General features: G+C 42.9%; 1 protein-coding gene across 3 annotated transcripts in view; it reads left to right on the top strand.

Moving 5' to 3' along the window:
• CLYBL (citramalyl-CoA lyase) overlaps positions 1-22413 on the top strand; it is a 234279-nt gene that overhangs the window by 188114 nt on the left and 23752 nt on the right. For 2 of the 3 annotated variants that reach the window (XM_070380782.1, XM_070380783.1), the window contains exons 3-6: positions 13818-14006; positions 17923-18024; positions 19723-19816; positions 21135-21302. In XM_070380782.1, the coding sequence (XP_070236883.1) occupies positions 13818-14006; positions 17923-18024; positions 19723-19816; positions 21135-21302 (553 nt within the window). Of the gene's footprint in view, positions 1-11826; positions 12024-12884; positions 13037-13817; positions 14007-17922; positions 18025-19722; positions 19817-21134; positions 21303-22413 lie in introns of all 3 variants that reach the window. The other variant, XM_070380784.1, reaches the window with a different exon arrangement.

Below are 22413 nucleotides of genomic sequence, written 5' to 3'. Positions count from 1 at the left end.
TGATCGGCTACTAAAAAATGAGGTTGCGAGTATACATTTGAGCAACAGAAATCAAAAGAAACAAAGGTAGAACCAATGGGTAATATTGTGTGGGGAGTTTTAAAATTCCTTTTAGCCGTGAAGCCTCACTACCTTAAAAGCGGTTTGTGAGAATAGTGAGTTTAACGTACTGCATGAAATACTTCTTTACATTCTGTTTCTGCCATCCCAGAGCTTATTCAGTTACTTGATTTCTTCATTCATAGTTGCCAGGAGGATTAATTAACACTAAGGAATGGAAAGAATCCTGTTTGGGATACTCTTCTGCCACGGGGGTAGAGCTTTCTGCCCAGAATAGGAGTCAAGACCTTGAACCCATAGCCAGCTCAAATTCCCATTAGCTTAGTCTGTTTAATTGCACAGTTGTTTGTACCTTATCATTAGACATTTATACTTCTGTCTGTAAGCTTTTATAACTTCCTACTTATGGAGACAAGATCCTTCGTGTCAGCACCTTAGCAAAGTGATATTGAAGGACTTGGCACTGACTCAGGCAGTTTTGCAGCCAAGCTCCATCCTAACCTGCCTTAGTGCAGCCTCACAGAGAAAAAGCCCCACCTGCCTCCAAAATTTGGTGATGGGCAGGGAAATGAATGTTTTCTTCCATATAATTAATTAAAGAAAGTTGAAGAAGTTGAAGTTGAGTCACTAAGTCATGTCCGACTCTTGCGACCCCATGGACTATAGCCCACCAGGCTCCTCTGTCCTTGGGATTTCCTAGGCAAGAATACTAGAGTGGTTGCCGTTTCCTTCTCCAGAGTATCCTCCCGACCTAAGGATCGAACCCTGGTCTCCTGCATTGCAGGCAGATTTTTCACCGACTGAGCCATCAGGGAAGCCCCATAAATGAAGAAGCATTGGCTTATAAGAAAAAACTGTTCTTTGTTTTTTAAAAAAGATTAAGCATTCTTCACTGAGTTATCTTTTCTCCTTTGTCAAAGTTCAGTTGACTATTTGTTTGGGTGTGGTGCGTGTTTTTCTGGACTCTCTATCCTTTTTTAAATTGGAGTATGCTTCCCTTCTAGCTCAGTTGTAACGACTCTGCCCGCAATGCAGGAGATCTGGGTTTGATCCCTGGGTCAGGAAGATCCCCTGGAGAAGGAAACAGTAACCCACTCCAGTATTCTTGCCTGGAGAATCCCATGGACAGAGGAGTCTGGCGGGCTACAGCCCACGTGGTCTCAAGAGAAGGACATGACTGAGCGACTAAACTAGCATAGTCACTTTACGATGCTGTGTTAGTTTCTGCAGCACAGCAGAGTGAATCAACTTCTGTATTACATACACCCCCTCTCTCACAAGCCTGCCTCCCTCCCCTCCCTCACACACCTCTAGATCATCACAGAGCGTGGAGCTGAACTCTGTGCAACACAGCAGCTTCCCACTGGCCATCTACTTTACACATGGTAGGGTATATATGTCAGCGCTACTCTCTCAGTTTGTCCCACCCTCTCCTTCCGCACCATGTCCACAAATTTGTTCTCTTCCTCTGCGTCTCTACTCCTGCCCTACAGATAGGTTCATCAGGACCGTAAGAAAACTGTTTCTTGATATTTACATTAAGACCGTTTGGATCCCTTTCTAACCATGGATCTCACTGTTGGCTTGAGAGGTAAAGGAAGTCATCGGCCAGAATATGTTGGCATCACAGTAAAACTGCTCAGGCCAGGATTCAGGTGACATGGCTGTTACCTGGTGCGTATGTGGAACCACGGCAAGGCTGCCTCATTAAACTATGAACCGATCGCTCTCAATTTATTGTTAAAAAAAAAAAAGAATGTAAGACCCGTGGCCCTGGCCTGTGTGGGGAATCCGTGACACCTGTGGCAGGCAGCACCGAATTCATCCTTATAAGGAAGCCAGGTAAGGGCAGAGTCCTTTGATGACACGCTCTCCTTTCACTTGTTTACTTTTATTCTCCCACGCAGACTGCAGCCCAGCAGGAGGGCTTTTAAACCAAAACAGTTAATTACCTCTTCCAACCCAACACAAACAGAGCCCCTTGAGAGGGAGAGGGCAGCTTTGCTTGGGGCTGTGCTTTGCACAAGGTGGGCAGGAGGCCACCTTCTCCGACAGAGGCCAGGTGGGGAGAGACCAATTAGAGGGGGCGGGGAGGGCGGCGGGCTGGCCCTCCCGCCCCACGTGTACTTTCCATTTCGCTTTCAAGGGCTCTCAAGGTACTGTGACACCCCTCACTCAGATCCTAGAATGCGTACAAACGCCCATTCCGAAGGCAAAAACAGTGGCTCTGGGACCCGAGACCCTCTCTCCCTGGAAGCGCGTGCCCCCACCCCCTAAACCGAGCATGCGCAGGGCGGCCTCAAGCAGGATCCTTGTCTTAGTGCTCAGGGGCTGCAGGGTGGACCTTCTCGCAGTCCATGCTTGAGCACCGGACAGCTTCTGCTGTGGAAGCAGAACTGAACTGCCATGATTATTATTATAATTATTACTTTGGCTCCACCACACGGCACGTGGGGATGTTAGTTCTCAGATCGGGGATGGAACCTGTGCCCCCTGCAGCGGAAAGCTTGGAGTCCTCACCACTGGACCACCAGGGAAGTCACCCCTGAATTGTGACCCTTGTCCCACCCACCCCATCACCCTTTCCTCCCCCGGTGGAACAGGGCCTCCTGAATCCTGGGCTCTCCTCTGCTGGCTTGGGAATCTCCTGGCTTTTTGTCCGTCTCCTGGCACGGACCCTCCCCTCCTAAGGTCACAGGTACTGATCATCCGCCCTTTTATGCACTCACTCTTCCTGCCTCTGCCCTTTGCCCTTTGCCAGCTCTCTGCTGGGTCATCCCTTCTCCTCTGCACCTGCAGAAACCCTTAACTGCCCCGCCTCTGCTCTCAGCCCGCAGTGTCCCCCTCCTGCCTCTGAGTCCCACATCCTAATGTCTGTGCCACTGACTCGAACTGTTATTTCACTTCTCATCCTATGGGCCTTGTGACCCTGCAACTGGGTGATACCTTCCTGCATTGATTTACATGTCAGTATAAAGTGACTTGCTTCCCAGGTGGTATTAGTGGTAAAAAAGCCGCCTGCCAAAGAAGGTTAGACGAAAGAGACGCAGATTCGATCCCTGGGTCAGGAAGATCCCCTGGAGGAGGGCATGGCAACCTACTCCAGTACTCTTGCCTGTAGAGTCCCATGGACAAAAGAGCCTGGCGGGCTACAGTCCACAGGGTCACAAAACAGACATGACTGAAGCAACTTAGCATGCGTGTATAAAGTGACATGTGTCTTTTGCCTTCCTCCACGCTTGTCCACAGCATGGTGGATAACATTTGACTGATTCCTATCCTACTTGTTAAGAAATTTTAATTGCTCCAGATCATGGACATTGGGTCGAAATGTGAGAATCATATTCAGGAAATGTTCTTTTCAGAATCACAAGCAGTCATTTTTTAAAAAGGACAAACCCTATCAGTTATCTAAATGTTTTCATGGCATCACTGACTCCATGGAGATGAGTTTGAGCATGCTCCGGGAGTTGGTGATGAACAGGGAGGCCTGGTGTGCTGCAGTTCATGGGGTCTCAAAGAGTTGGACAGGACTGAGCGACTGAACTGAACTGGAATGTTTTCAAGTATCTAGAAGCTTGGTCTTCAGTACATAAAACACCTCACGTGTGAGACATTGTACAGTTGCCCTCCGGATCCTTCCCATCGTGGAGACGTGGCCGCTGCCCAGCACCCCCTCACCCCCAGGAGAGAGCAGTCACAGCCCCCGTTCCTCCCTCCTCCCTCCAATAGTCCACTTGGAACAAATCTCATGGCTCCCTGTGCCCTGCTGCACAGCTGGAACACAGAAATACCACAGCCCTTCTGAGGCTAAGAACAAGCAGTGAGTGAGAACAAAGCAAATAATGAGTGGAGAGAGCTGTGAACTTGTAGATTCCAGAGCTCCAGTCACATGAGTGTGGTCGCTGTTCTTGACATTGAGAAAGGCTATGCCAGCCTTTAGTAAGCAAATACTTTGTTTTTTCAGAGTGTTGTGTGTAAAGTGTACCTCAAAGCCTCACTATTAAATCTCAAAGTTAACAAGAAACGTTAAAAACACAGCTCTGCCCATGCAGGACACCTTCTCAGGACTAGCTTGACATTTCCCTATGGGTGTGGGTTTGAGGTCCCTCAGAGGCTCATGGGGCAGTCTGGCAAGGTCCTCAGAAACACACATGCACACACGAGGCCTGTCATGTAGAGTTGAGGAAAATCCACTCGGAGCAGATGGGGAAAAGTGTAAGTGAAGTGAAAGTGAGAGTCACTCAGTCGTGTCTGACTCTGCAACCCCATGGACTATACGGCCCATGGAATTCTCCAGGCCAGAATACTCAAGTGGGTAGCCTTTCCCTTTTCCAGGGTGTCTTCCCAACCCAGGGATTGAACCCAGGTCTCCCTCTTCCTGACCCAGGATTTGAACTGGGGTCTCCCACATTGCAGGCGGATTCTTTCCCAACTGAGCTATCAGGTGGGGAAAGGGCAAAGTGAAAGAGGAAGAGCTAGCAGAATGGTGATGTGGAATGGACAGGGCCTTGGGAACGGGAAGGCGAAACACCAGCCCCTCTCCAGTCAGGGGCGAGGGCAGAGCTGAGCGAAGAGTCCCAGGGGAGTAAGCGCCTTCTTTCCACCTGAGTTTTTTCTTTCCAAGGAATTTTCATTGTATTTTATTGAACGATGAGGACTGAAACCACAAAATAAAACTATCACAAGCCTCCCTACCTCACACTGAATACAAATGTGTAGACTGAAAGTATATCAAAACTAAATGTTAAAGTAAAAACTGTAAGACTATTAGAAGAAGACATAGGTGTAAATCTCGGTAACCTTGGCTTAGGTAATGATCACAAAATGATCACAGACGCACAAGCTACCAAAGAAAAAAACAGATGAATTGGACTTCAGCAAAATTAACTTTTGTGCATTATAAGACACCGTCAGGAAAGTGAAATGACAGCCTACAGAAGGGGAGGAAATATTTGTGAATCATAGATATCTGATATGGATTTACTATCTAGGATATATAAACATTTATAATCTGACAATCAAAAGACAACCCATTTTTAAAAATTTAAGACTAGATTTTTCTACAAAGAAGGTATAGATGGTACTTGACTTACAGTGGTCCACCTGGTGGGAAAGCAATACACATTCAATGAAAACCATAGTCTGAATATTGAATTTTGATCTTCCCCTGGTCAAGTGTTACATGATCTGATCTTCTCTCGTGATCCTGGGCAGTGACAGTGAAGCACAGCTCCCAGTCAGCAAAGTGGTCTTGAGGTCGACCATCGATACACTTGCAACCCTTCTCTACCCAGACAGCCATTCAGTTTTTCACTTTTAAGGACTGTAGTCAATAAATTACATGAGATATTCATGTTTAGATGGTTTTGCCCCATTGTAGGCTAATTTAAGTGTTCAGAGCACGTTTAAGACAGGCTAGGCTGACCTTTGATGTTCGGTAGGTTAGGTGTATTGAATGCATTTTCAACTGATAATATTTTCAGCTTGCAATGGGTTTATCGGGACGTGACTCCATCATAAGTCAAGGGAGATCCGTGTACTGATGGCCAGTAAACACATTAAAAGATGCTCAGTATCATTAATCTTTCGAGAAATGCAAATCAAAACCACAGTGAGATACCTTATTACACCCACAGGAATGGCTATTATCAAAAACATACAAAATGAAAAATAAGTGTTGGCAAGGGTGTGGAAAAATTTGGAACGCTGCTACATTGCTGATGAGAATGTAAAATGTACAGCCACTATGGAAAACAGTTTGGCAGTTCTTCAAAAAGTTAAATGTAAAATTACTAAATGGTCCAGCAATTCAACTCCTAGGTATATACCCAGAAGAATTAAAAACAGAGACCTAAAGAGCTACTTGTATGCCAAAGTACGCCCTCATACACATCCTGAGCCTTTTCGGTCCTTTGAATGGAAGCTGATTTGGCTTCCATTTTGGAACCTGTTTTAAAGAATCTCTCATAAAAAACACATCAGAAACTTTGCTGTACCGACAGCTACAGTTTCAGAGCAGAGTGCCTAGAATGTAGTAACTTGTGGGGTGAAATCAGTAAATGAACATTTTCCTCATTTTTTTATTGTGATAAAGCACACATCGCTTAAAATTCAGCATCATACTCATTTTTTAAACCATGTGTTTCTTTTTAAAAAATATTTATTATTTATTGGCTCTTCTGAGTCTTTGTTGCTGGATGAGGGCTTTCTCGAGTTGCAGTGAGGGAGGCCTACTTGCTAGTTGCGGTGAACGGGATTCTCATTGTGGTGGCTTCTGTTTTGGAGCCCAGGCTCTGGGGCTCACAGGTTTCATTGCCTCGTGGCACCTGGGATCTTCCCGGACCAGGGATTGAACCCGTGTCCCCTGCACTGACAGGCAGGTTCCTAACCGTTGGAAAGCCCCATCATAGCCATTTTTAAGTGTACCATTAAGTGATTATTAAGTACATTCACATTGTTGTCCTTTTGTAACTGGCTTATTTTACAACTCAGTGTCTTCAGGGTTTATCCATCTTATAGCATGTGTCAGAATTTCCTTCCTGTATAAAACTGAATAACATTCCATTGTATGTATTAAACACATTTCGCTTGTCCATTCTTCTGTCTGAGTACCTGGTGGCTTAGACAGTAAAGAATCTGCCTGCAATGAGGGAGACCTGAGTTCAATTCCTGGGTTGGGAAGATCCCCTGGAGAAGGAAATGGCAACCTACTCCAGTATACTTGCCAGGAGAATCCCATGGACAGAGGAGCCTGGTGGGCTACAGTCCATGGGGTCAAAAAGAGTCAGACACAACTGAGCGACTAACACACATTTTTCTGTCAGTAGACTCTTGGGTTGCTTCCACATTTTAACTACTGTGAATAATGCTGCTATAAAAATGGATGTACAAATAATTTCTTGGAGATCTGCTTTCAGTACTTTGGGGTGTATACCCAGAAGTGAAATTGCTGCATCATATGTTAATTCTATTTTTAATTTTTTTAGTAACTGCCTTATTATTTTCTGTAGCAGCTGTACCTTTTTATACTTCTACCAGCAGTGCACTAGAGTTCCAGTTTCTCCACATCCTCCCCAATACTTGTGTTTTTCTGGGGGTTTTTTGATAGTAGCCATCCTAATGGGTATGAAGTGGTATCTCAGTGTAGTTTAAATTTGCATTTCCCTAATGATTAATAGGGCTTCCCTTGTGGCTCAGCTGGTAAAGAATCTGCCTGCAATGCGGGAGACCTGGGTTCGATCCCTGGGTTGGGAAGATCCCCTAGAGAAGGGAAAGGCTACCTACTCCAGTATTCTGGCTTGGAGAATTCCATGGACAGTATAGTCTGGGGGGGGTCTCAAAGAGTCGGACACAACTGATCGACTTTCAAAAAAAAAAATGATTAATAACTGTGGTTTTGGAGAAGACTCTTGAGAGTCCCTTGGACTGCAAGGAGATCCAACCAGTCCATTCTAAAGGAGATCAGTCCTGGGTGTTCATTGGAAGGACTGATGCTAAAGCTGAAACTCCAATACTTTGGCCACCTCATGCGAAGAGTTGACTCACTGGAAAAGACCCTGATGCTGGGAGGGATTGGGGGCAGGAGGAGAAGGGGACGACAGAGGATGAGATGGCTGGATGGCATCACCGACTCGATGCACATGAGTTTGGGTGGACTCCGGGAATTGGCGATGGACAGGGAGACCTGGCGTGCTACGATTCATGGAGTCACAAAGAGTCAGACAGGACTGAGTGACTGAACTGAATGATTAATGATATGGAGTATCTTTTCATGTGCTTATTGGCCATTTGTACATCTTCTTAGGAGAAATGTCTGTTCAAGTCCTTTGCCTATTTTTGAATTGACTTGTTTGGGTTTTTTGGTGTTGAGTTTTAGGAGTTCCATATATGTTCTGAATATTTATTCTTTTATCAGATATATAATTTGTAAATATCTTTTCCCATTCTATGGGTTGCCTTTTTATTCTATTGATAGTGTCTTTATTCTGTTAATATTGATTTTATTCTGTTGATGTACAACATCTAAAAATTTTCATGAAGTTCAATTTGTTTATTTTTTCTTTTGTTACCTGTGCTTTTGGTGTTATCAACAAATGAAATTTTAAGCCAGTTCAGTCCAGTCACTCCAGTCACTTAAACTCTTCAAGATCCTGTGGACTGCAGCACACCAGGCTTCCCTGTTGTGCCAGGGAACTTATAGTATGTTCAGTATTGCTGTAGATTTTCTTTTTTTGAAAATAGACAAACCTTGGGATTTCCCTGGCAGTCCAGTGGTTAAGATTTTGTGCTTCCATCACGGGGGACATGAGTTCAACCCCTGATCAGGGAACTAAGACCCCACATGCTGCATGGTTCAGCTCAAAACAAAACAAAACAAAAAAACCTGGGTAAACCAAGATTTTTTTCCATGTGGGAAAAACAATGGGCCAGAAAATAAAACAGTATCACCTTACCCGAAGAAACACTACCAGGTTGCAGTAATCAATGAAAATTTGTCTTTTTTTCTAATACAGTCAGTACAACAGTCTCTGTGATTATGATATATTTATCAGAAAAATAAAATAATTTACTAATGATGACTTGTTTATGTCACAGGCACTTCTGTTTTCTAATATTAATGTTTAAAAAGAACTTACACGGAAAAGAACATCCTTAAATGGAACAATGCATCAGAACCTTTTATTTTAAACCAATCGATCTCAAAATTTTCCAAAAAATCATTTCATATAGATGCTAATCTATAGCTATAGATGCTAATCAGGGCCTTCTGCCCCAAATTTGTTCCAGTCCATGCTTATGACATCATTTGATGAATTAGACAAAATGGAAGTGAGGTGAATTGGACAAATTCAGAAAAGACAATTCACTAGTGTTTCTGGGTATGTGGTGTGGTGATTTGCCTTTTGTAGGATAAGAATATTAATTGTTCATTTAAAAAGTTCACACAGATTAAGCATCTCTCTGGAGCTGGGAACCCTTCTGTATTTCTTAATTCCCAAATCTCCTTTCGACCACATGGCTTTTCCTCTGCTCCTGTTGCATTCAGGGTTGTCTTGGCGATTTCCTCTGAAAACAAACTATAGGTTAACAGACAAGGTTCAAGGGGTGGTGGAGGGCGGGTAGGAGAAGAGAAAGGTGCTAATTCAGATGTTATGAAACTGTGATGATGCTATTATTTAAGACACTTATTTGGGTGTGTTTATACTTTGTAGTTTTATAAAGAAGCCCAAGGGGCTCCTCCTGGTTGTCACCATCCTCCTTGCACCTCGGGTCCTGTCTGTCTCTTCCTTTCCGACAGAAGAAGTGACGCCGCTCTAATCCCTGCAAGTTTGGAACTAATGAACTGACTGCTGAGCTGCCGCCACGGAGCTTGGTCCCAAACTGTACTGTACTTCACACTCGATTCATTCTCCAGATGGCGAGACTGTGCCGCCTGCCGCGAGGGACCGCCTCTTCCAGTGGAGTGTAAAAGTGGACGGGTGTTGTTTTCTTTGCAGATTTGATCATTCTGAGCTCGAAACTTGCGAGGATGATTAGTTATTAGCTCTAATGGGTGCCAAGTGAACCAACTGCACGCATATTTTCTCCTTTCATTTTGGAGTCTGCAGGTCTCGGGGATGGTTGATTTATTCGCTTTCTTACGTCAGCAGAGCGTGTCTCTCTTCCCCAGGTGATAAGAACCCGGTCTCTGAAATCATAGCACGCCTTGGTTCCCGGCCCAGACAGAGTCACATGATCCGTCGGCTTATGTATAAGGACAAGTTTATTAGCCCCTGGTCCACTGCACTGAGCAGCCCATGGCACGAAATATCGATTGAAATGTGGGAACTTTGGTAACATCACCTTTTAGACCCGGGGCCTGTGAACATTCTGACCTGTGCCAACTTGCTCTGTGACCTTTGCAGACCCTACCTCTGGAATCAGACCTACTCCAAACACACGATGCTAATTAAGTCTCTGCAAAAATCTAATGTAATTGTTGAGCAAGGCCTTAAATTCATTATTCCCTCTTTTCAGGTTGTCAGGTCTTAGAAGGACGAGTTTATCCTACATTGAGAAATGCTGACCAAGGCCGTCCTGTAGTGTTCACACATTTAGAATGCAGCTCCTACTAAACCTTATTTTGGAAGACCTGTTTTGTTAACAGAATGTAAGACCCCCTCCACCCTTGCCCCCAGGCCCTCAGCCTGCCAAAAATTTCATTTCTTAGTGGCCTTTTTTTGCCTTCATTTCCTTTTCCTCCTTTCTCCAGGGACCACTTACCTCCCAGTAATCTCAGCAGATCATCCATATAGCCCTTCTGAGAAGGTGGTGTCTGCCAGGCCAAGTCTTACTAATCCCCCTAATGAGATGGAACTTGGAAGGATGGTCAGGAACAAACAGGAAAAAGAGAGGGAAAGAGGATGAAAGCGTAAAGGGAGTGAGGTGATGGAGATGAAAGAGATGTAAGAGAGCCGGTAGCAAGAGGTAAGGTCCGTGTTAGAAAGGGAGAGAGAATAGCGCGGACAGAATTTCTTTCTTTTCACAACTGGTGGACTGTGGCTCTCTCTAGCTGAACACCCAGAACTAAACCTAATTGTTCTTAGAAACTGCCTTCCTCTCACCCAACAGATGGCATGGGTGTGTTTGCTAGCAAAGTAACATATTTCACCATTAAAATACCAAAAAGAAAAAAAAAATCCACATGCTTGTTGGTTGGTGTAAATTCAGGGAAGTTGTTGGATATTTTAGGATACATAGCAGAGGGATGCACACTTGGTTTATGTAAATTGTCACAAGCAACAGCCTGTTAATAAGGGTGTTGTGTGGCAAAATACCTCCAAAGCGACCATCTTTTTTTGGAAAGGTATAGAATGATGAACTGGAAAGAGCTTGGTTTGAATTCTGAGCCAGAAAGAGGGGGAAAAAAGAGTTTAATAAAATGCTGAGTATTCACTGCTCATTATTATAGCTTGAAAAGTACTAATCAGATTATGCCTAAAATTGGAATGGGGTACTTCATTTGCAGCCAATTTCACAAGGGCCGAATTTTACTAAGTAAACCAGAATGTGCTGAAACCATGGCAATCTGACTTTAGATAAAAATCATAGACAGGTTTAGAACATGAGCTTTGAACAAACAGTCTCCTTCAAATCCAAGTGAAACGACTAAACAGCTTAGAGGTCAGATTTTGTTTGACCCCAACATTAACGATTTAGGAAGCGGATGTTGCAGGGGATCTTACACGTGCAGATTAAACTGGGAGGATGGCAGTGATGATTCAGATTTGCACTTCATGTGATGTTTCTCCCTCTCTGTCTGATTCACTTCACTCAGTTTGACACTCTAGGTCCATGTGAAATCTAAAAAGAAACGATACAAATAAACTTACAAAACAGAAAGAAACTCACAGACTTAGAGAATGAATTTATGGTTGCCGGAAGGAAGGAAAGGGGGAAGGGATAGTTAGGGAGTTTGGGATGGACATGTACACAGCGCTATGTTTGAAATGGATCACCAACAGGGACCTACTGTGCAGCACAGGGAACTCTGCTCAATGTGGCAGCCTGGATGGGAGGGGAGTTTGAGGGGAGAATGGATCAAACGTGTATATACAGCTGAGTCCTTTGCAGTTCACCTGAAACTATCACAACAGTGTTTGTTAATCAGCTATAGCCTGATACAAAATAAAAAGTTAAAAAAAAAGCGATAAATAAATGAAACGCACTACAGCCTAAACACTCTGGTTAGTTCCCTTGCATTTTCCATTCACTCTGTCTCAGGAGACCCTTTCCACACCCGACCTGCCCTTGGAAAACCTGGAAGTTGAAACGTTTCTGAGCTGGAGCCACCCTGAGTTCTAGAGCTGCACCAGGCTTCATGGAGCATTAGCACATCTTGGGTTCTCTGAGGCCATGGATCTAAATACACACAGCCGTCGTTTCTCCCAACAGTCACAGACAGCCTGGGAACCATCCTAGTGAGTTGACTTCTGCTCTTCCCCATCAGGATTTTCTTATTCAGTGATCGTAGCAAGAGGGCACAGTAGAGCAAGTGGAAACATTCTGTCCCTGCAGAACAGCCCACAGCATGGTAGAGCCCAGCCACCGTGGCTGCGTCCTCCCCCACGGTAGCTAGTACAAGCTCTCGTCTAAGCTGGCCTAATTATTAGCAGTCAGATCTCAGTAAATCAGGACTCCACGGAGCTGTCTTAAACTGCTCCCTTGGACTCTGCTTCCGAGCTGACAACCCTAAGCGTTTCCTCACACTGTTTAACTCAGACCACGTTTGGAGGTCTTCCCTGCATCCACCCAGTCGCAGACCTACATCCGTCTGGTTTAAATCTACTGTCCTGGCTGGTCTCCTTGATTGGACTTTGACTCAGTATTGGCTCAAATAATTGTTTTTTTCTCTCCGCTTTGGTTTGTGATTTTCCTAGATAACTATGGCTGTTCAAATGGCCGTATATTGTTAAGACTTTTTTTTCCCCCCAAGCTACATTCATCAGCAGTGAGAAGCTTTAAAGTTTTATTAGTATCATAAAAACCCTTCTCAAATGAAACTACTTTTGATAACTGTTCATTCTGACAATGAGAATTTGTTGAGGGCTGTTGGCAAGTGGGAGGAATTTGTTTTTGAAACTGAAATTGGCAGGAAGTAATGACCCCAAGTGCTTTCTTCCTCTTGATTTCAGCCCCCATGCCCTCAACGCACTCCTCTCTCCCCAGGCCCTACCCCACCTTCATCACCCCCAACTCAAAAGTCAGTAAATAACATGTTTAATTTTGTACTGTTTTTCTGGGGACAATTCAAATACTGAAGCAGATCTTCAACCTTTCAGCTTTACTTAACTGTGGAGCAAAGCCTGTCAAATCAAAGGGAAAAAAATATGTATTTGTCTACCGCTTCATGAAGGGATTTCCTCTTGGTGATATTATTGCCTTCCATGTGAAGAAGTTGGAGCTTTTTTGTAGCGGGGAGTGTCATTTTCCTGTGAGTGCCTTCTTAATTGAATGTCAAGATTCAACACAGTTGCAAAATAATTTTTAAGTGAATAAAAAGCATGAAGCCTATAGATAGAGAAAAACAAAACCTTATTTTTTCCCTAATGTGAATATGCTGGCAGTCAAGACTACCATTAGTCCATAAGTTATCTAGTTTCTTGTATTTATTAAATAAGAAAATGCAGGTAGAGCACTTAGTACCATGCCTAGTGCTTAGTAAGTGCTCAATAAATGTGACCCAGTAATTATTTTATCTTTCCAATGGAAAAGTAATGCTAATGAGCAAGTGCCTGCGTACATGCTCAGTCACTTCCAACTCTTCGAGACCCCATGGACCATAGCTCGCCAGGCTCCTCTGTTCATGGGATTTCCCCAGCAAGAATACTAGAGTAGGTTGCCATGCCCGCCTCCAGGGGATCTTCTTGACCTAGAGATCGAACCTACGTCTCCTGCGTCTTCTGTTTTGCAGGCAGTTTCTGTACCGCTGAGCCACTGGGGAAGCCCTAATGAGCAAGATGAGACCACTATTAAATATTTAGAGTTTTACCAGCATGCATTACAGTGGCTCTCATTTCTGCTCTAGTCAACTTGAATAAAGTCTGGAAATCAATCACTTGCCCATCATTTCAAACATCATTTACTTGGTGGCTATAGTAGGCACTGTAATGGTGCTCAGACTCTCAACCCACATAAGAATTTCATGATGGTTTGATTGTGTTTCCCCTCAATGGCACATAAGCTAAGGAGATACATTTTATCTACACTTGTAGGATGAAGCTAGATTGAGAATAGTAAAAACTCTTGAAGACTTTGACCTGGGCCCAACTGAAAAGTGTGTGAGGATCAACTCGGTGTCCAGCGGTCTGGCCGAAGAAGACCTGGAGGCCATCCTGCAGTCTCGGGTCCTTCCTTCCAGCCTCATGCTCCCGAAGGTCGAAGGTCCTGAAGAAATCCAGTGGGTGAGTAGCTCATACACTTTGCTTTAATTAAAGACTGGGGAGCGGCTAAGAAGGAGTAGCAAGAAAGGAAGGGTTTGGATGCTTCAGGTTTTGAAAATGCACACACAGAGCAGAGGAAAATGGAACCGAGAAAAAGGAACCAAAAAGACCATATCCTGTATAAAAGGAGAACCTGGCTTTGCCCTAAGTGTTCAACAGAAAACGATCTACACTTGAAATGATGCTTCTGCTGCCGGCACAGATATGTGGTTTAGACAGAACAGCTTCCTCTAGAGCAACCCTGGAAACCAGCTTACCCGGGACTAGAGACAGCTAGGCCCTACCCCTCCACCTGGAAGAGTAGAGATGTGCATGGCTCTTAGGCAGGTTGATTTGAAGTCATCGCGGATGGCGAAAGCACATAAACTGCAAAGGAAAAAAAATGAACCTAAAGGAGGAGAGGAAAAGGTCACTCCTTAGGGCAACTGGAGGAAGAGACAGGAAGCTCTTAACTAGTGGTTTTAATTAGCACAGATATTATTTCCTGAACAGTTCCCTAGTTCATCCTTTTTAAATTGCTGACAGGTGTGTTTGTTTCATGACAGACTTTTCAGCCAATAAAACCCTGGCATGTCAAATTACTTAAGAAAACTTTGAAATGGGCTTAATTAGACTATGATTGTTTTCATTGTTAAAGCAGGACCCGGGTTGGGGGGTTGGGTGGGGCTAGATTTTATTTAGGGGTCACTGTGATGCTACAGATCTCTGCTGAATATAGGGCGGTTCCATTGTGCCAGTCAGGGGTGGGGGGCCCACGGCACCAGGTGCTGGAGGCGTGATAAAGGCGTGTGGAGAGTGGTTTGATGCCACGTCCGAGGTGACCTCTAAGGTGGTGGCTACAACTGAGTCCTAGACGTGACACCCAGACACTGCTCACCTTTTCCGCCCTCGTAGCTGTGTCGGCTTTGTGCTTTCCAGTGCCGTGGCTGCCTGCCACACGTGGGTGGAAGCACTTGAAGTGTGGCCAGTCCAGACTGAGATGTGCTGTAAGTGTAAAACACACCCGGGACTTCGAAGACCTCACAGCACCCTCCCCACACACCCACCACCTGCAAAAAAGAGAATGTAAATCATCTCAGTAATTTTTAATGTCGATGACATGTTGAACTGATAATATTTCAGACATCCTGGGTTGAATAAACCTCTTATTAAAATGAAACTCACCTGTTTCATCCTTCTCTTTTAATGGAGCTACTGCAAAGTTCAGAATGACATATGCAGCTGCCATTATTTTTCTGTTGGACAGTTCATCGCGGCGTCTTCTTGAAGACCTGCGTTCAAGGGCCCCCGTTTACTTTCCAAACTAGAGTTCTCCTGGGCCAGGTCACCCCCCAGCAGCTGGGAGGTGCTGGTGAGAGAAGGTTCACATCCTCCAGGTCCGACTGATCCGGACGTGTCCTAGGTTGATTGAAATGGAATCTGAAGTCACTGTTCCCTTTTGGATTCTGAGTTAATGCCTATTTATCACCGTTATTACCCCTCATTTGAGAGGGGAGGGCTCACCCCGGCCTTCGGCCACAGCCTCTGTGCGCTGTTTTAAATCCCTGGCTTGTGAGGAAAGTACCGAAATCTAAATAGGATTTCTAGTTAACAGAAGTCTTTGGGGCTGTTTATTTTTTGCTCTCCGTTTGTATTTATGTGAAGCATAAAACCCAGAGCCTGATGCACAACTGAAAGATGGGCTTCCTTGTTTTCTTTTGTGTGAGAATCTCTTACTGGCCTTTTGTCGCTAGTGTGGGTTCTTGTTTGACTGGCACGGCTTATTGGACTATAACAAGCGTGACTCTGCCTCCTTTGTGGCGGGACAATTCTCCCACAAATCCCGAACGGGGTGCATTCTTCCAGCACACTATTGGGTGTGCACTGGAATTGAAAGAATTGCTGAGCCCGGCTACTTCATCTCCTCCCCAATCTCTTTGTGATCTTCCCCCTTCTTTCCCTCCCCCCAACACAACCCCCCCAGTCCCCTCCACCTCGCTGAAATGAACACTTTACCAGGCCGGAAACATTTAATCGTCTCCTTTTGAAAAAATTAATTGAAACTTCTCCACTAGTTACCTTTTGTGTTAGTACTTAATGCAATTTTTTAAGAAAGGAGAGGAGGAGGAGGAGGAGGATGGGCTAGAATATTTAATTTTTAAATGCCCCTCCTGGCTTAAAAACAAAAGGCATTAGAGATTTTTCTCACTAGGAACCAGGGAAGGGGTTGTAAAAGATTTACCCAGTTTTTTACAGGTTTTGTAGTTATAATTATTATCACCAAGAATGGGACAAGTGATGTTTCAAGGTTTTGTTTTTTTTAACAAGAAAAAAAAGTCTTTTTTTTGGCTGCACAGGTAATACCACTAATATTTTATCACCCATTTTCTAGCTTCAGTGTGACATAAATTATGTTTTCTTTCCATTCTCGTGGAATACTATATGTTTGTCCCCTGAAATTGTAGCCTTCGCTTCCTCCTTGCTATTTTGGTTGAGTTATTCCTTCCCTTGTAAAGTTGCTAAGGAGGTGATGATGATGGTGTCGAGGAAGGGAGGGGCAGTGGGTGCAACTGGGAATAATTCTTCATTACTGAAAGCTGTGATTTATTTTAGCCTAATTGTAAAGTTACTGCAAATTGCTCAAAAGCTTTTTAAAGATCCCAGTGATTAGATTTTTTTTGGTGGTTGTTGGGGGGAGGGACGCTGCATAGGCAAGGAGGGGGCAGCTAAAAGGGGAAATAACACCTCTAATCCTGCTTCTGGTAAATAGGCTGCCAGCTTTTAAAATGAGTTTCCTTTCTATTAGTCAGAATATTATGCTAAGCCTTAAGCATTAGTTTTTTTATGTTGCCATAGCAGCCCTGTTCCTGCAGGGCGGTGACCTGCCATGATTACAGTACAAAGCTTATAGGGTCTTGAAACCCCCTTTGAAGATGAAAAGTCTTTGATGGTTTATATTTATGCAAATCTCTTAGATATGATTTACCCAACTGAGACTGAATGGAGAGATGATTAAAATTCCCTTTTCCTTTGATATCCATTAATGGCTGAATATTCCTTAAATTTAAAATGGATATATATGTTTTTATCTTTATTTACAAAAATATCTTTATCATACCTGTGTGTGTGTGTGTGTATGTGTGTGTTTTTATCTCCCTACATCTTATTAGATCTAGATGGACATAATAGATTTACAATTTAGAGTGTGGTGGGGTTTTTTTTTTTTCCCCTTTGAAAGGGGTGGGGGGAGATCTGTGTGAGAGCTTTTGTATGTTTCCAGATGATAGATTTTGGAATTTGGGCTACCCCACTGACAGCACAGAGCTAGCTGTGAACTGGTCTCATGGAAAAAATTGGCGAGCTTTGGTCTTCAAAGAATTAAACTTCCTTTTTAAGGTCTTCCTAGGTAAGCTAAAAAATTATGGAGAAAAACCTCGGAACAAAGGGTAATGTCGCTATAATGAATAATATGGATTCCACGTAGAAGGCTGCTGAACAGTCACACTGATGTCCTTCTGGGTCGGAAACGAAACCAGAATGGCAGGTAGAGCGAGCCTTCATTGTTTTAGGGGCCTGCCACTTGCACGGAACGGAATGGAGGCGAGAGGTCTTAAGTAAATATGTTCTCAAGGAAAGTATTTAAACTCAAGAATCTCTCCTTCCACCTCTAACTCCTAGGCCTCAAATTGCTCCTTCAGGAAAAAAAAAAAAAAAAAGATACTGTTTGGGGTTTTACTATTTCATTTTTGGAAACTTTGTTTTCCTCTGTTCTTTTCTTTTTTTTAATTCTTTTATGTATTACTTCCTCAGGTCAAAGACTTAAATACCACTTCTACTCTAGAGCTCAATGATTGTACATTTTTCCCCACTAGTCACTTATGACACTTTTTAATTTTAGCTTTCCGACAAATTTTCATTCTACTTAAAAGACCGAAAACTTGAACAACCTATGAATTTAATCCCTTTTGTGGAAACTGCAATGGGTTTGCTCAGTTTTAAGGTAAGAAATCCATAATATGGCTAATAAGTCAGAATTTTATTTATTACCTGAAAAGAACTTTGGTTTTCAGTCTTGGCATCTGCTTAAAATATTTTTCTAGAAAGATTTATAAAGCACAGTAAACCTTGAGCACCATGTGTTATCTGTAACAACCAAAAACCAGGTTGTGAGCATCTTAGAAAACAAGAAACTGGCTAAGTAGCAAGAAAAAACTTCCTAGTCCTAAGTATTTAAATGAAATATTTACATATTCCTGGCATTAATTTTAATTAATCACTGTAAATTTTTGCTGTGAATTATTTCATTTATAGAATAAGTGTACATGAACATATGTCACCCTTATGAATTAACTCAATTATCCTTTTGTGACAATTGCCATCTACTGGGAAATTTTCAGGCCTGTTTGTAGCAACATTAACTATAATGTCTAATAGCCAAGATTACTGTTTTTGAGTTAGTGTACACACTAATTTGTTCTATGTTATTTCAACTTGCCACATTAAAACGTAAAATACTTCCTAATGTACATACAAGAAGATTAGCTGAGCCAAGTTTTTTCACTGTTGTATGATCGCATTGAACTATGTGCCTTAACAAATTCATAGCCAGCTTGTTTCTTTTTCCTGTTGATCAGTGGCCATCTAAGTTGTTATTCACGTTCCATCTGACCTGTAAACATCACTGTAGCACCCCTTCTCAGAGGGCAGGAGAGGAGAAATATCTAAAAACAAAAAGAGAAAGTCCAGCTGTACGGGGGAGGTAATATGTGAACCAGTGCTCGGAGAGGAAACTTTGAGACCTGCTGGCCCGTGCAGGAGGGGCAGAGTGCAGACGCTTGGGGAGCTGCATCAGCACGTTTACACCAGCAACCACAAATTCCCCCAGCCTTCCCTAGAATTCTGAGGATATAATCGATGCAGATTCCCTAGATGCAACTAGACTCATACAGTGATTTCAGCTGAAGCACTGATTTGCCATTTTATTCATAATAGAAGCGCTCTCAGCCCCTGAAATTGATCAGCAGTGCTCTCACCCTTCCTCATGTCTTCCCCACCCACATATATTAGCATGCTGACTCTCCACCTTTCCAGAGTCACAGTCGTGTCTAAGATGACCGCTGTTCATCTTTATTTTCACCAAGAAATGTCCAAGTTGCTTATTAATATATCTTGCATGACTTACTGCGTTTTTATTTTCTCTTCTGGAGTTGTAGAGTTCTGTATTGTTTGTTTTTAATCCTGAGACCATTTACTGAGAAATCTTGATCCCAAAGCAAATAATCCAATTAGTTTGATTTTTAAATTCTTTCCTTTTCTCCTGCGGCTTTATGTTTATTGTTGGAGGGTCTCCTAAAGCAGAAACAAATTTTTGGAAGAACAGAAGTAACTTCTAGTACCATCAAAATGAGTGAACTTGGAAGTTTCTCTAAAGATTGGATGAACTAAAATGTGAACATTATATCAATATTAGTAACATATTTACAACTATATTAATGTAGTCCCTTAAGCAAAGCAAATATGTGCAACATAACTTACATGGGACAATATTAAGTACTTTTGAAAGGGGTGAATTGGGGCTGCATTTTCGGGACAGCTTTCTGCCAAACGGTGTTAGGAGTTGCATCTTTCTGTTACTGAAATATACCATGCTGCTTCTCTCTAACGTGCGTGTGTGTGGTTCTGTTCTGTTTTTTTACAGGCAGTGTGTGAGGAAGCAGTAAAGAACGGGCCTCGAGTGGGTCTTTTTCTAGATGCTGTAGTTTTTGGAGGAGAAGACTTTCGAGCCAGCATAGGTGTCAAAGACATGTTTCTCCTCTCATTCTCGCTGTTTCTGTGTGTATATATTTTTTCTTTGCCCCTCCAAGAATGGGCATTTCCATGGCAATATCGATTTGCCAACCATGACCATGGGCAACACTTGCTGATAATTTAGGGCACCTCATAGCTGTCTTGCTTCCAGAACCCTACATCAACACTTCCATTCGTTTATAAAATAACTAATAAAAAGCTTGTCGTAGCCTCAGACATGTTCAGGTCTATATGACGTCTACGTTGTTCATAATAAGTACGTTATGTGAACAACTTTTCTGTTGTTTAAACATGCTGTTTTCCCATTAGTCTGAGGGCTGTCTAGACTTGTAACACGAATTTAAGGCAATTTCACATTGCTTTAATGAGTCGTTTTCTACACTGAATGCAGTATGTAAATGTTTAACGTAGATCTCAAATCCACCCTAAAGTATATTTCTGAGCCCCTTTGTTATGAAATACTCATTGAGATAGTATGCTGGTTTTCACTGGTCTTCCTCCTGCCCTGGGCACTGTGTCTTTGGTCTGGGCAGATGTATCACTAGAGCCTGTGAATGTGTCTAGAAAAGGGGCCTCGGCCACAAAGCGTTATCAAAACCCCAGTCCCAGTGACCTGAAAACTGGAGCGTTCCCTAGGCAGTGTCATGGTCCAAATATAAACAGTGACACTTCGCCCCCTTCCTGGGAGGGAGAGAAAGGAACTTATTTTAATACCACTCTTTCCAGGAAACTTTTGTGTATACAACAGCTCAGTGGACACTTTCTGCCTCTCTCAAAACCAGTGTCCTTTCGTTTCCCCCAGCTCCCCATCCACACCTCAAAGCTGCCGTATTTGGCTCAGAACCTTGGTTGTGACACAGCATTGCAGCCACAGCACCCGAATTCCGTGCTCAGCGAAGGGACTTAACTATTTCCACGCATAGCTATTTGGCCACCTTGTATAGTGAGTGCTGACTCTGGAGTGACACTTTCTGAGCAATGGCAAGAAGGAAAAGAATACACCTGGAGTCCTTTGTGGCCTATTGAGTCATTTGTGTCTAGCTGGTGAGATAGGGGAGGGGCCTTCTCTTAATACATGTGCAAGTAATTACTCGAAAAGATGCCTTGCGTGATTAAGAGACACAAGTGAGAGTTAACTCTGCCTACGCAGAACCCTCTCTTCTTTTTTATTTGCACCATCCTTTCGCTAGGGTGAAATACCCAGGTAGACACAGAAGTCTTTACACACTTGAGTGTTTGTAATATTATATATCTAGGTCCAGTTTCCAAAGTTAACATCTGCTTTCTCTGTCAACACTTCAGGTGCAACAAGTAGTAAGGAAACCCAAGATATCCTCTACGCTCGACAAAAGATTATTGTTGTAGCTAAGGCCTTCGGTCTACAGGCCATAGATCTGGTGTACATCGACTTCCGGGATGAAGAGGGGCTCCTCAGGCAGTCGAGAGAAGGAGCTGCAATGGGATTTACGGGTATGATTCTCGATAATACCCTAGAAAGCAGTATCTAGATTATGCAAACTTTCCAGAAAAATAGAAATGTAACCAGAAACTGGGTGTATTTAATGTAGCCGGGTGACTCATACTTATCCCACCATATGAAACATGAAAAAGTTATCCAGAACAAGAACCTGCCAAAGTGTCATATCTGTCTTTGGCTCTGCAAGTCAAAAAACAAAACACTCGTTTTAGTTTCTCCTGATAATACCTACAAGTTTTTTCTGTTCTCTTAATAATAATTCTTCTGCAGTTTTTGCTGATGTGAGGGGAAGAACAAGGCCATTATAGCAGTGTTTCCGAGTGAACTGCCTTAAGAATTTGAGTTGATGGGTAGGAAAAAAAAAATGTACTCAAATATCCAAAATATTAATTTATTTCTGAAAAACATTTAGTGATATCTTCTTTGTTTTTTTAATTCATACAGCTTTTTATTTTTCTGCCACTTCAAGTCCCTCCTTTCCCTCCCACCACCCCATGAGTGTCTGCGTACCGGGTGACACCTATGGGCGTTGGCTGGCATTAAGATCAGCGGGTCCTTGAAATCCAGTCCTGGAGCACAGACAGATAGATATCTGTTGATTGGTGTGCCCAGTCACTCATACCCAGGAGCCCAAGGAGCAACCGAAAATTGTATTTTTGCAACAAGAATCTTTTTTGAAAAACCACAATAGGATTCTATACACAAACATGTCTGCAGTTGCACACACACACACACACACACACACAAAACTGTGGGTAAAAAGCACCATCATCTATTTTATTATTTGTTCTTCTGCTGCAAGTTCTAAGAATATTGTGATCAGAAATACACCCCAAAAAATAAAAATGACAAGCATCCATGCTATTCTTTTTGTAAATATTTTTGAAATGTGTTTGCATAAAGGTGACTGAAACATTTCATAAAATGATCTTCAATATAAAAGATACCTTAATGGATGATAATTTAACCCAAAGTAAAATGGAAAGACTGAAGAAGCAGTGTTATAGAATTAAATAAAGCCCTGACCTTTGTATTTGTGTTTTTATTTATTTTTTTAGGGTTTCAGGGGGCCTTTTTATTTAAAAGAGCATCATTATTTGCTTT

The sequence above is a fragment of the Bos mutus genome, chromosome 12, assembly GCF_027580195.1.
Source record: "Bos mutus isolate GX-2022 chromosome 12, NWIPB_WYAK_1.1, whole genome shotgun sequence".
NCBI lineage: Eukaryota > Metazoa > Chordata > Mammalia > Artiodactyla > Bovidae > Bos > Bos mutus.
Note: the sequence above shows the minus strand (reverse complement) of the source record. Positions and strands in the feature narration are given on the sequence as shown.